This window comes from Dama dama, chromosome 13 (assembly GCF_033118175.1).
Source record: "Dama dama isolate Ldn47 chromosome 13, ASM3311817v1, whole genome shotgun sequence".
NCBI lineage: Eukaryota > Metazoa > Chordata > Mammalia > Artiodactyla > Cervidae > Dama > Dama dama.
Window position 1 is genome coordinate 38,662,339 of NC_083693.1, and position 14,857 is coordinate 38,677,195.

Below are 14,857 nucleotides of genomic sequence, written 5' to 3' on the forward strand. Positions count from 1 at the left end.
CGGGCCCAGGACGCCGGGAGCTGCACGCGGGTCGGGCATGTCCTGAGCCGGACCCGGGACCGGGCAGCGAACGGACGGGACGGACGAGACCGTGTGCGAGGGGTCGCCCGGCGGCCGCCTGGCCCCGGCCATGCCCTGCGGCCCGAGTCCCCGAAGCCCCGCGCCGCTACTGCGCCCCCTCCTCCTGTTCCTCTCGGTCCTGGCGCTGGGCGCCCACGGATCTGCACCAGGTGGGTGGCTGCCCCGCCCCGGCCGGCCGGCCCTGCCACCCCTCCCCGCTTCTCCAGCCTAGGTTCAGCCCCTTCTCATCTCTGCAGATTCCGCTCCCGCCAGGCTCTGCCGGGAGGGGTCGCCCCCCACTCCCCTGGTAATAGGGACGGGGTGGGCTTAGGGCAGCGAAACCGCGCCTTCAGGGAGCCTTCCCCAGCCCTCGACTCCACTACGCACCCTGCCCATAGCCAGAATAAGCCTCTTACACGCTCTTCGAGCTTCGGTTTCCCCACCTCGGGTGCAGCAGAGCGCGTCTGTCTCTCCCGGGGGATCTCTTCGTCTGAGCGACTGGACGGAGCGCGGCTTGCTCACGATGGATTCGGTTTCTCGCCCTCCCCAGTGTGCCTCATCTGGAAAACAGGCTGGCCAGGGCGCTGCGGGCGGAGTCGCGGGGTCGCAGGTCTACGCGGTCCCCCGCCGAGCCCCGGCGCCCCGCCCCGGTCCCCCGCCTCTAGGCAGCCCGCCGGGTCCCCAGGCTCCCCGGGCCGGGTCCTGCGCGGTCCTTGCACTTCCTGCCTCCCCCTCCCCCAAGTGTGAAGGCGCCGGGAGTGCAGCGCGGAGAAGGAGCTTCTTTCCCCGGCCCTGGGCTTGGCTCTCCCCGCCCAGCCCCGCCCGGCTGGCCTCCGACGAGCCTCTGGCCCACGTCCAGAATCATGCTCCGTCCCGGTCCGCCGGGCCGCGGAGCTCCTGGAGCGTCCGGCCTGGGAATTTAGGATCGGAGGGTGTAGAGGACCCCCTGGCCTTGCGCTCTGGGAGCTCCTGGTCTCTAGGGCGCCGGTCGAATAGTGGGAAGCGCTGTTCAGGCGAGGCAGTCGGGAAGAAGGCTTTGTAGGAGAGGAGGGGCCCGAGCTGAGGGACTGAAAGGATGGATGAACTTTAGATGGGCTGGAAGGGGGTGTGGGGAGGTGGGGGGATGTGTGGGTGTGGGTGGGTTGGTGCAGCCCAACTGGGCTTGGTGGAGCGGGTGGGGGTGGGGTGGCTAGGTTAGGCCTTCGTGCTGGGTTTGGGGGAGACCTCCCTCCCCAGCAGAGGGATTGTGGTTATGAGGCTGAAAAAGCATATGGCCCGGAATGTAGGGAGCGTTTAAGCCAGATCTTAGAGGTTCGCGGAACCGTTGAGGGGTGCAGCTGATGAAAGCCGTTGAGGGGAGCAGTGTTTTAGGGAGGAAGCTCCCTGTCTAGCACCAATGTGTAGGGGACAGAGCAAATATTTAATGAGACCTACCACGTGCCAGCATCCCTACTTCTTATTTCTCATCAGCGCCACAACAACCCTGCAAGGTGTGTGATGGAAAATTCTTTTATAAATGAGAAGACAGATTCAGAGAGGAGAGTGACTTGCTAGGTTAGACTCTTGGGCTACCTGGGTGAAGCCTGTGTTTTCCCACTGCCCCAGAGCTGGGGACCGATGAGGGTGAACCAGGTGATGGGAGCAGGAAAGTAGTTGCCCCAAGGAATTGCCCCTGAAGCCTGAACTTGGGTCCAGGCTCCCTGGCAGCTATGGGAGAAAGGTTATGTGTATGTGTGTGTGGGGGGGGAGTGCCCGTGGTCAGGGTCCCCTTCTACTGCAAGCCAGACACATGTATGAGCTTGCCCATGTTGTTAAACTGGGATAATGGTATCTGCCTCCAAGGGTTGTTATGAGAATTAAGTGAGATGCTGAACGTGTTTGCTTCACATAGAGCAGAGAGACTGCCATGTGGTGGCCATGGTTTTTATGAGTCTGCCAGGTAGACCCAATAAGATTAGGGAGCCCTTGGTGTGTCCTGAAACTTGGACCTGCCATTTGGGGTGGAGGAAAGGCAGGCACCCCTCCTATCTAATCTGGGTCCCCCTTCAGGTGAGTGTCTGTCTCCAGTGTCCCTATAGATACGTTGCATGAGGTCCTCCCCAGTCTTCTCCCACTCGGGACCCCTGACATGGAGGCTGCTGAGCGCTTTGTCATTTTCTTCAGATCTGCCTGGGGGACCTAGATCGGGTGCCCTGCCCACTGAATGCAACCCTGTTAGAGGCCAAAGAGCACATCTTGGCCTCACTTTTAGAAAAATGTAACAAACCAAGGGACTTGTTGGGATTGCTGGGACTGGCGCAGGGGCCCACCAAAACACTGTTTCACACATGTGAGCTCTGTATGCGTGTGCATGCACACACGTGCATGCAGGCAAGTGCAGACGGACTGGAGCGAGAGGGCATGTGTCACACACACCCTGGTTATTTTTTCTCTTTGTCATGAGCTATGGGTCATTTGAAGAGCTGGACTGTAACTCAGGTACTCGATAAGGAGGTGAGGGTAAACACCATGTTGGCGTTTCTCTGGTAGAAGTTCCAGGGTGACATTTCTGTCACCTAGCAGTGATATTCAAAGTACTCAACACCCATTGTGGCAGGAACTCACTCCAATCACAACCAACTAACCTTCCTGGCAGGACTGACTCAGCCATGAACCACTGGCTGTCCCTGTTCCCATCTGCAGTAGCTTTAGCACTTCTGGCTCAGCTCTGATGCACCCACAAACCAGACTGGAACCTGCAATTACCCTTTGCTGGCACTGGGTGGTGGTAGTTTCAGCCATCATGATCTCTACCAGCCATCAGCTATCAGAGACACTGACACAGTTGTTTATTTTTTAACTTACTCTGTCCTCATTTAAAAATATTTTAATGGCAAAACAATACCAATTGACTATTGAAAATGAATGCAGAATAAAGCAAGAAAATGAAAATTATTGCAGTAAAAGTGGTAACATCCTGTAAGCACTAATATTTTTACATTTCTTATTAAAATATTAAGTCATTAGGCAAAACAAGTTTTTAAAGAAATAGCTAAGTATACTTGAGAACTTCTCTTGCTAATTTTCAGTCATAACGTAGTCACATTTGCTTTGTATTATCATCTATTGTACTAGGCACTTATGTATTGATGCACTGGATTCTCACACAACCTGAGGTACGATTATTATCATGCCCATATTACAGATGGAGGAGCTGAGACTGTGTGGTTAATTTACCCATGGCCTCACAGCTTTTGATGGCAAAGTTATGATGCAGACCCAGGCGCTCTGACTATAGAGCACATTACTTCTAATGCTTATCGCCTGCAGCATATTTCTACTTAGCCCCATCATATTTTTGAACTTAAGAGGATGCTTCTTTATAACTCACTTGAATTTATATCTTGCAATAATTTCCCAAGGTCTAGAGCAGGGGTTCTCCACATGACTGCACATCCCCAGGTTCATGGATCCCTCCCCAGGGACACTGTTGAGCATTCAGGGGCCATCTCTTCCCAGGGGATCTGATTCCCCAGCCTTATACATAGTGCCCTGTCCCACCCACACACAGTTGAGGACACTGCCCTTGCCTAGAAGTGTGCCATGTAGCTTCCGTTTTTCTGGTACACTGAGCACTTCTGGGCTAATTGGCATCAGCACCCCATACCTTCAGCTTGTCTTTAGCAGCCTTGGCTGTGATGGTTCATGCCCTGGAAACTGCTTTTAATATTCATTTAAAATAAAACCTTGGCGTGTAACTGTTTTCTTATTCTCCATCTATTTGCTCCATGACCCTCCTTAAATTTCCTGACTTGGATACTCTGAGCAGATGAGGAAACTGAGGCTCAACAAGATGAAGTGACTGTCCAGGCCACGCAACTATTAAGTAGCCAAGTTGGCACCTGAACCCGGGTCTACCTGTGTTCAACGCTCACACTTTTGCATTGTTTTGTAATTCCATTGTCTCTCATTCCACAAAACACGTGCCTGGATCAAGCTTCTTATTGCTTGTTCCCCTCACCTGACTTTTTCCTATTTCTCTGGTGGTCTATCACATGATAACCTGCCACCAAGCTGTCTTCATCCTCATGCTTAAATATGTACCCATATGTCATGGGGACATTTCACATGGGCCCCTTTGACAAAGCTCTTCTTCATCCCCATACATCTCTGGGGTGTCCCCTCCCCTCTCTTGGACTTCCTCAGCACTGTGCCAGGGGTATGGATCATGAGTTCCCTGCACCTATTTATTCTCAGGGCTAGGATGGTGTCTTATACATTTTCCTGGACGTTAGGGCACTTAACTCTCCCTCACAACACCAAATGCTGTGGACCAGGCAGGTAACATAACAAGGCTGATGGGTAGACATCTTTCTTGAATCATAGGGCCTCTTGGCCCAGCCCTTGTTTTCCCATTGTTGTTAGAGATTCAGTTCTTTACTGAATGAAGGACAGCACAAGTGTGAAGCTGAGGGCCACCTATATTTAGCCACAGTGCTGAGAACACATAGGAAGTGGTAGAGACTGAGGCAGATGGAAAAGCACAGGCCCTCTCTAATGGGCCACTTCTGACAAGTGTGAATTTAGGCCTGACATGGATGGACGATAAGACTTTAAGCTGAAAATTGAGATTTTTGTACAAAATCATGTGATTTTTTTTCCCTTTTTTTAAAAAATACACTGGCAACTGATTAAAAACTGTTCAACATTTTTGCCAGTCCAACAAACCACTACCTGCCCCTAATCAATACACTGACAAAAAAACAAGTCTGCAAGCTGTGGTTGTGGAGTTGCCCTCCCAAATGCCCTTATGAGCATGAGACAGCAAGAAGTCTCCTTCAACTATCCAGCCCAATGGCTTCCAAATGCCAGCCTTGAAATGGTTACATCAGAATCCCCAGAAGGTTTAGAAAAATACAGATTCTGAGGCCTCAGAGCCCTGGATCTATGGAATCGGAATCTCTGGGCTGGGTCCTGGGCAGCTACAGTTTTTCAGAGCTCTCCAGGTACTGCTGATGTTCAGCCAGGTTTATGTCCAGTAAGGAATTTCCTAACTTCCCTGATGACAACAATCCCTTGAGGCTTTTGGTAAAAACACAGCTTCCCAGTCCTATTTCCTGGAGATGCTGATTCAGTGGGTCTGGGACAGGGCCTGGGAATTTGTTTTTAACAAATTCTCATCCAAGAAGTCTGGAAAATCCTTGCACTTGTGCCCTCCTGAAACTCAGAGACAAGGAAAATTGCCCTAAAGTCACTGGGCAAGTCACTCCAGCCCACCCTGTGTCCCGCCTCTCAGAGAATGCTCCTAGAGGACTGCCCTAATGTCTGGTCCACTGGGGCAGTTGTGGGCAGTGGGGGTGTCCTCAGCGGGGCTGCGGGGGGCCACACCACGCAGCGCACTCTTCAAGTGGTTTGGCAGGAGACAGATTGGAGGGTGAGCTGAGTTTCTGCAGCCTGGCCTGGAGGGAACTTCAGGCTGGACTTGGCTTCCTTTCCCACCCCAGCAACAGCCACACAGATAGCCCTGTAGGACAGCTGCAGGGCACTCAGGCATTCTTGTGGCCTTGAGGGGTCTTTGTCATGAGCAGCCAAGATCCCAAGAGCTGGGCATAAAGCCAGGACAAGCCCCAGAGCTAGGCAGGACCAGAGGCTGGGACAAACCTCAGATGGGCCAGTTTCCTACCTGTACTTTAAGGCCTGAGAACTGTGGAGAAGGAAAAGCGAGAACAAGAGCATGAGCCCTGGGGTTCCTGCCCACTCCCAGCAGTGCTGCTCTTCTTTGTGTGTGTGTCCACGTGAGATTTCTTTTGAAGACTAGGTCTAGTGGTCAAAATAGTTGGAAAAATTTGATCAAGTCCAGTTCCATTATGTTCACTCAGTCATGTCTGACTCTTTGCAACCCCATGGACTGCAGCACGCCAGGCTTCCCTGTCCATCACCAACTCCTGAAGCTTGCTCAAACTCATGTCCATCGAGTCAATGATACCATCCAATCATCTTATCCTCTGTTGCCCCCTTCTCCTCCTGCCTTCAATCTTTCCCAGCATCAGGGTCTTTTCCAATGGGTCAGTTCTTCACATCAGGTGGCCAAAGTATTGGAGCTTCAGCTTCAGCATCAGTCCTTTCAGTGAATATTCAGGACTGATTTCCTTTAGGATTGACTGATTGGATCTCCTTGTAGTCCAAGGGACTCTCAAGTCTTCTCCAACACCACAGTTCAAAAACATCAATTCTTCAGCACTCAACTTTCTTTATAGTCTAACTCTCACATCCATACATGACTACTGGAAAAACCATAGCTTTGACTAGATGGAACTTTGTTGGCAAAGTAATGTCTCTGCTTTTTAATATGCTGTCTTGGTTGGTCATAGCTTTTATGTTAGCAATGAAGAAACTGAGACCCAGCAAGAGACAGACCTCTGAGAATGAAGAAGGATGTTAACTGGGAAGTTGAAACCATTTGAGAGACTCTATTACTCTTTCTGTGTGCCTTTAGGCTAGTCTCTGCACTTCTCTGAATGTCTGTCTGCTTTCTCCAGGAGCAATCTGGAGACTCTCCTGCAGGTGTCCTAACTTAGAATCCATGGCCACAGGGACCTGGGTAGAATTCAGAGGATAAACTTGGATGAGACTATATTACATCTTTAATTTTTCTAACCTTGAAGTGAAATTCAGTGTTTTCTTCCATTACAAACATTAACAACAAATCACAATAGTATTAGCAGCATCTCTGATTTAGCTACGAATTGTTGTTCAGTTGCTAAGTCATGTCCAACTCTTTGCGACCCCATGGACTGTAGCATGCCAGTCTTCCCTGTCCATCACTATCTCCTGGAGTTTGCTCAAATTCATGGTCATTGAGTTGGTGATGCTACCTGACTATCTCATCCTCTGCCTCCCCCTTCTGCTTTTGCTTTTAATCTTTCCTAGCATCAGTCTTTTCAGTGAGTCAGTTCTTCACATCAAGTGGCCAAAGTATTGGAGCTTCAGCTTCAGCTTCAGTCCTTCTAGTGAATATTCAGGGTTGATTTCCTTTAGGATTGACTGGTTTGATCTCTTTGCTGTCCAAGGGACTCTCAAGTCTTCTCCAGCACCACAATTTGAAAGCATCAATTCTTCAACACTTAGCCTTCTTTAGGATCCAACTCTCATATCTGTACATGACTACTGAAAAACCATAGCTTTGACTAAATGGACAAAGTGATGTCTCTGCTTTTTAATACACTATCTAGGTTTGTCATGGCTTTTCTTTCAAGGAGCAAGCATCCTTTAATTTCATGACTGCTGTCACCATCTGCAGTCCACAGTGATTTTGGAGCCCAAGAAGAGAAAATCTGTCACTGTTGTCACTTTTTTGCCATCTATTTGCCATTAAGTGATGGGACCAGATGCCATGATCTTAGTTTTTTGAGTGTTGAGTTTCAAGCCAGCTCTTTCACTCTCCTCTTTCACCCTCATCAAGAGGCTCTTTAGTTCCTCTTCACTTTCTGCCATTAGAGTAGTATCATCTGCATATCTGAGGTTGTCTATGTTTCTCCTGACAATCTTAATTCCAGCTTGTGATTCAGCCAGCCCAGCATTTTGCATGATGTACTCTGCATAGGCGTTAAATAAATCGAGTAACAATATACAGCGTTGATGTACTCCTTTCTCAAGTTTGAACCATATTGCTGTTCCACATCTGGTTCTGTCACTTCTTGACCTGCATACAGGTTTCTCAGGAGACAGGTAAGCTACCAATAGAGACAAGAAACAAAAATTTTCTTTTTTTTAAATCTCAATACAGTTGCAGGTATCTTGAAATAAGGCTGATGCTCTTCACTACTTTGAAATCATCATAGTTATTAAACTTGCCTTTGGATCTTGTTTAATGCATTAGGAAAGGAACAGATGATTTCACATCTACTTTTTAAATTATTTTGACAGCTTTAATTCAATATAATGAATTTCCTTGGTATTCCTATACATTTAATCTTACACACTTAAAAACATTTTTTTGAGGAGTCCATGGCAGAAAAAGGTTAAGAATCAAGACTTACTGGGAAATCCAAGCAGACAGAATCACTAGGAGAGGATTCTGGAAATTTTTCCAGCCCTGGAATCTTTTCATTTGAACTCTCAAATGTGAAAGAAATAAACTAGAGCTGCTTCGTTGAAGTGGTAGTGATGAGGGGCCAGGGAGCCCTACCTGGGTGGTCCTTCTCTGACTCCCCATCTCAGGAGGCCTGGAGATGTGTGCAGAAGAACCATCAGGCATGTTAAAAAATCCATCAGGCTAATAATAATCTAATAATCATAATTGCCATCGTATTCAGTCGTATTCATCATATTCAGTGGGCCAGGCGCTGGTATATGTGGAGTAGTTCAGTTCATTTAATCTTCAGCCCCCAAAGTGTAAGTCATGTTCCCCTTTCTACAGATTTTACACAAATACTTACTGAGAAACTACTAGTTTCCAGACATTCTTGAACACTTAAAATCTTCAGCAAAGACTCTAAAGATTCTTGCCCTCCTAGAGTTCATACTGGGAGGAGATGGAGAAAGAAAAATAGAAAAAAGAATGCAGATATTAAGTGATACAGTATGTGAGACATGCTATGGGGGAAAATAAAGCAGGGGAGGGGGGATAGGGAGACGCCAGGAGTTGCAATTTTAAGAAGTGAGTAAGCTTTGGGGAAGAACCTGAAGAAAGTGAGTGCTTTATAGTCATGTGGGAAACTGAGGGAAGCGTGTTCTGGGTGGAGGGAACAAGAAAGCAAAATCCTGAGGCAGGAGCAGCAAGGAGGCCGGTGGCCGAATGGAGGGAATTCAGGAGGTGTAGCTGAGATGAGATCGGAGGTATCCTTGCCTAGGACGTCCCTGGCATCGCTAGAACAGTTTCCTGCTGTGTGTGAGCTGGGAGCCGCTGCAGGGTTTTGAGCAGAGAAAGGCTATGATCTGACAGCTCTGGAACGAGTCCCTGTGACTACTACGTGGAAAGCTAATCAGACTAGAGGAGAGGGACCCGAGACGGTCACTAAGGGAAGCAGGGAGACTTGTGAAGAGGTTACTGCGATCACCTGGGTGGAGCCAGCGAGGCACGGAGCGGTGAAACCGCACAGGTGGTGGGTGTTTGAATCCCGGCACTCTGACCTCAGCGCCCCCTCGGCCGCTCCCCACTCCGTCTCGGCTCTTCTCCCTGCAGGGCACGCCGCCGAGGGCCGGGCGGCGCTGGACATTGTGCACCCGGTGCGTGTGGATTCGGGGGGCTCCTTCCTGTCCTACGAGCTGTGGCCCCGCGCGCTGCGCAAGAGGGACTTGTCCGCGCGCCCCAGCGCGCCCACCTTCTACGAGCTGCAGTACCGCGGCCGCGAGCTGCGTTTCAACTTGACCGCCAACCCACACCTGCTGGCGCCCGGCTTCGTGAGCGAGACGCGGCGGCGGGGCGGCCTGGGCCGCGCGCACATCCGGGCCCGCGCCCCCGCCTGCCACCTGCTAGGTGAGGTGCAGGACCCCGAGCTCGAGGGCGGCCTGGCGGCCATCAGCGCCTGCGACGGCCTGGTGAGTGCGCGGCGTGAGCTGGCGGGACGTGGGGGCCACCCCCATCCCCACCCCCTGCCTGGCCGCGGGCTTGTCTGCTGGTTTTGGCCCGTTGGAGGTCCCCCTTCCAGCCTCAGTATTAGCACCTGTAAAATGGGATGGACAAGCTCAGGCCTCTTTGTTCTCTGGGGCAGCGGTTCTCAAACTTTAAAGCGAGCCAGAGTCACCGAGGCCTAGTTGAAAACCTGGTGTCCCATAGGGTAGATGAGGGGAGGGGGTGGGGAATGTGCATTTCTGGCAATTTCTCAGATAGTGTTGAAGCTGTCAGTCCAGACTTTGAAAACCGCTTTTTGTTTGTGGTGTGTGTGCACTAAGTAACTCAGAAAGCAGTTGAGTCCCTCATCTTCAGGGGTATCAGTTGACTTCGATCGCAGACCCCCGCCCCCACAGCGCTTCCCAGCAGAGCCGGCCTCAGCCTCCAGGTTTTTCTGGGTTGAGGTAATGCTGGCAGCCACGTGCAGCCCTAATTGCCTCCCTCTGCTTGAGTGTGGAGTCAGAGCAGCTCCTCTTCAGGCAGCATAGGGCCCCTTTTGCTCCCAGCTCTGGAGGGTGGGGTTGGGAGGAGTGGGGGTGGGTGGGTGCACATTCTCGGCCATCCTCTACTCCCCCCAGGGAGCCTCAGCTCAGATTGCTCAGGAAAAGCCATCGCTGTGGCAGAGCAGGGGCTCATGACATATAGCCCACCTCACAGGCTCTAGGGCAGTTGGTCCCCAGTCTTTTTGGCATCAGGGAAGGGTTTCGTGGAAGACAATTTTTCCACAGACTGGGGGTAGGGGGTAGTTTCAGGATGATTCAAGCACACTACATTTATTGTGCACTTTATTATTATTATTACATCAGCTCCACTTCAGATCATCAGGCATAAGATCCTGGAGGGTGGGGACCCCTGCTTTAGGGTATCTGGGCCTTTGAGAGCCCAGCTGCCTGGGAAAGTCTCGTTTACAGGAGCCTGTACTTCTCCCTTTTCATATGGTTAAATTAATCTTGTTGCGCCTGAGCGACAGGTACGCATATGGGCATTGTTCCCATTTTACAGATAAGGGAACAGGCTCAGAGAGGAACCTGCCCAAGGTCACTCAGTTTTCCAGTAGTGGAGTCAACCCAGGCCTCCAGCCCCTAGAGCTAATGATACACTGTCTAGCACTCCAGGTTCTCTGCCCTGAGTGACCCAACTGGCTGTCTTGGAGCCAATGAGGAGAGGTCCGAGGGAGGAAAAACTTTCTTCCATGTTGGAGTCCTGAGCTTCCCTAGTAGGTGGTGGGTTGCTCAAAGATACTTCCCAAGGCCCCTCCTTCCTCTGGCCTCTCTGAATGCCAGCAAACATCCGGGAGACACCCCTTTCAATTTCCCTTCTCTGGAAGATCCTGGGACCAAGGAAGAGGGTGTCCTGGTGGCAGTGGGTATCTCCATGGCCATCTTGTTAGATTTGGAAGGAAACCCATTTCTTTCTTTCTTTCTTTCTTTCTTTTGGTAATCAATTTTTTTTTATTGAGACATTATCAAAATATTAGTTTCAGACAATTTGACAGCAATTTATAAATATATTATAAAATGATCACAGTAAATCTCGTTACAAATTTGTGTACATAAAGGTTTTTTTCTTGTGATGAGAACTTTTAATCTTTCTTAGCAACTTTCAGAAACACAAAACAGTTGTGTTTTGTTATAGTTGTGTTATAGTTATTAACTATAGTTACCATGCTGTACATTACTAACCCAAAGCTTTTTTTTCCTTGGTGTTAAGCATTTAATTGTAATTCTTGCTTATCTTTGGAATGTGGGGGATGCAGACCTATTTTGTGCTTCTTATGGGCTAAGGGGTGGGGTGGGTGTATGGAGCAGCCTCCTGGGCTGATGGCTTCTGAGCTCAGCCTAGAAGCCTTTGGCTGGGTAAGGTGGTAGGGAGGGGTGTTCCAGCCAGAGGGTACAAAGTGAGTAAAGATCTAGAGGGAGGAAAGCGCAGTGTGCCTGGGGTCAGCTGGCATGATGGGCGCTGCTGAGCAGGCCTCTGGGGTGGGGGAGGGCAGCCGAGTGCCAATACCCGCTGTGTGACCTGGGTGCTCCTTTCCCAGAAAGGTGTGTTCCAGCTCTCCAACGAGGACTACTTCATTGAGCCCCTGGATGGTGTCCCCGCCCGGCCTGGCCACGCCCAGCCCCACGTGGTATACAAGCGCCAAGCTCCCGAGAAGTGGGCAGAGCCGGGGGACTCCAGGGCTCCAGGCACCTGTGGGGTGAAAGGTGTGTTTCTCTGCTACCAGCTCTGGGGTAGGGGATGAGTCTGGGACCATGGAGGGGCCTTTCTAGAATCCTCTGTTAACACCCCCATGCCCAGCTTCTCTGGGACTGAAGGGACACAGGCAAACCAACAGCCACATCATCATAGCCTGTGCCCTCTATGTGCGGGCACATAGATGGGCCTGCCTCAGCTCATCCCCGGGACTGACTCCTCTCACCACCAGCTCATCTACCTCCCCGCCTCAGGGCTCAGTCTCTCTGTGTCCCCTCCCTGCTCCCTGCCTGTGATACCTCTAGCTGTGGCAGCCATTCTTTCTCGAGTGTCCAGGCAAGGCTGGGCCATACGCAACCTCAGCAGTTCAACTAGGCGGGAACCTCCCTCCCCTCCCCACTCTGGTCTCACCCCAGAAAAACTGACCTCTGTTATTGGGGACCTAGAGTGTGGCACCCAGCACCTCATCTGCAGAGTGGCCAGTCTGTGCTGGGCCAGTCGAGGTAAGGAGCTGCCTGCTAAAGGCTGCTGGGGTCTGTTGAATGCTCCAGCTTCACAAGCTACCCACGGCTAGGGACTCTCTTTCCTGGGACACATATTCACCAAGGCTTGCTTCTTGGCCTCGGTTTCCCCAGCTTCATAGATGTGCTTACTCTTCTGATCTGGGGGGCAGCCTGGGGCAGTGGGGCAGGTCTCCAGGGGGGGTCAGCTGGTTGGGGTCTTGGCCAGCCTCCCCAGGCTGGGGGTTAGGTTGAGGGGTCTGTGTGTGCTGGGAAGTACTTACCCCCCAGCGGGGGTGGATCAGCATAGGGAGATAGGGGCTCAGGAGCTCGCCTCACAGGTTCAATGCTTCACGGTGTTCATAGCCCCATCGAAGTCATCCTCTGAGGCTGCTAGGCTTATCTATTTATTGGCAGGCAGCCCCAGGGTCAGACAAGGGAAGTGACTAGGTCAGGGCCACACAGCACAGGTCTGGGGCAGAGTCACACTGGGAGTGCAGGCCCCTTGTCTCTGATCCCAGCACTGTTCCTGCTGACCCAGAGAGGGCTCACTGGGGAGAGGTCCTTGAGACGTGTGTCCTGGGCCAGCCTCCAGGCAGCTAGCCCCCACCCCTTCTGTGCCCACAGAGTTTCCAGAGCTGGAGCTGCAGCGGGAGCGCTGGGAACAGCGGCAGCAGTGGCGGCGGCGGCTGAGACGTCGATACCGGCGTTCGGTCAGCAAAGAGAAGTGGGTGGAGACCCTGGTGGTAGCCGACGCCAAAATGGTGGAGTACCACGGGCAGCCGAATGTCGAGAGCTACGTGCTGACCATCATGAACATGGTGAGGCTGCTGCAGGCGGCTGTGGTGGGGGGTGGTGAGGGCTGCCAGGAGGTGGTGTTGGTGAGCCCCGAAGGGTATACCCCAGGACCCAAGCCAGGTACAGGCTTCCAGCTCCTGAGTCACTGGGAGAGAACCTGGGCAGATGTGAGACTGGAGGTCTTGGCACCCCACTGGCTCAGCAGCCTCTGCCCGCTGCTAGGACCAGAGTCGGGGGAGGAGGGGATGAAGCAACCTCGACCTTGTGCCTGCCTGGAGGCGCTCGTAGACTGGTTGGCCCGTCCACACCACTCTAAACCAGCACCTCCCTCCTCTGTGCTGGGACCTGGGCTGGTCACTGGGGACGTGGAAATGCCCAATCAGACCAGCCCCTGCCTCGGCCATCAGCAGGCATTAGAGTTAGAAGGACCTGTCCAGTCCTGTGGTCTACTAGCTGGTGGTGACCTTGGGCAAGCCACATTACCTGTCTTAGCCTCAGCTTTCTCAGCTGTGAACTGGGGATCACAGTAGTACTTGGGTGGTACAATAGGGTTGGCATACTGTCTTGATCCCATAGGACAGTTGAAATAACTAGGCTCCGTGAGGGTGAGTGACTTGCCCAGGTCACAAGGCTAGGCCAGGACAGAGCCGGACAGGATCCCCGATCTCCCAAGTCCTACCTGGGGCACTGTGGCAGGTTGAAACTGGTGATTCCCACTCCTTTAGTACCAGCCAGTCCCTCCCAGCTGCCACCCCAGCTGTGTAGGTGGGAGGCCTCAGGCAGCCAAGCTGCTTCCTGTGCCCCCTGGGAGAAGAGATCTGTGCCCTTGGCATTCTTAGCAGGCTCCCCACTGAACAACACTGTTTTCCCTCTGGGCTGGGTGACTGAGAGCGGGTCGGGTGTGTGTGCCCTGCAGCTGGTGTGGCCAGTGTCATGTGCTACGACCTCCCCCGTATCAGCCTTTCACCCCGAAAACACTAAAGGAAGTGTGTGCTCTGGGTCATCTAAGGCCACTTCTTTTATAGCCATGAAACCAAGGGTCAGAGAAAGGAAGGGGCTCTGTCTGGGGCCATCATGCCCCCACTGCTCAAGTCCGCACTGGCAAGCTCAGCTCTGGGCCAGTTCCTGCCCGACTTGGCCACCCATGTTGGCTCCCTCCTCCTAATGGAATAAAGGTCATGTCCTTCTGCCTGGCACCTGAGGTCTCTAAGGCCCAGCCAAGCCTCCTTCTAGCCTTGTCTGCCCAGGGAAACAAGCCACTAACCACCAGGGTTCAAGAGGGGTTGTTGCTGGACAGCAGGGCCCTGCTCCTGGGCTGGGCTGGGTTGGGGTGGGGTGGGGGGCGAGACCTGGTTTCCAGGCCACAAGATCCTCCCCTCGCAGGCTCAGCCTGAAAGAGGCCTAGGAGCTTGGCTGGAGCCACCAATTGTTACCTGGGTTCATTAGCCTCACTTTTACTGAGTGGTCCATGTAGGACGGTATTGAGCCCTCCAGGCTCCCCCGTGACATCCCTTGTGTGCCAGGGGTCAAGGATTTGGCTCCTTCCCGCCTCCCTGTCTAGGCCCACAGGACACAGGCATTTACCTTTTGAGCACCACCCTGGAGGAGGGAGGGTCTGGCTCTCAGAGTCATGTGCTCTGGACAGTGTCATAATTTTCATGAGCTGGCAAGTCCAGCATTGGTCTGGACAGAGCAGAGGCACCTGTGAAGCTAA

General features: G+C 52.2%; 1 protein-coding gene across 1 annotated transcript in view; it reads left to right on the top strand.

Moving 5' to 3' along the window:
* ADAMTS7 (ADAM metallopeptidase with thrombospondin type 1 motif 7) overlaps positions 1–14,857 on the top strand; it is a 56,196-nt gene continuing 41,339 nt past the window's right edge. Inside the window, exons 1-4 of the mRNA XM_061158891.1 lie at positions 1–230; positions 9,224–9,579; positions 11,691–11,856; positions 12,973–13,166. Of these exons, the coding sequence (XP_061014874.1) occupies positions 131–230; positions 9,224–9,579; positions 11,691–11,856; positions 12,973–13,166 (816 nt within the window). The 5' untranslated portion in view covers positions 1–130. The remainder of the gene's footprint in view (positions 231–9,223; positions 9,580–11,690; positions 11,857–12,972; positions 13,167–14,857) is intronic.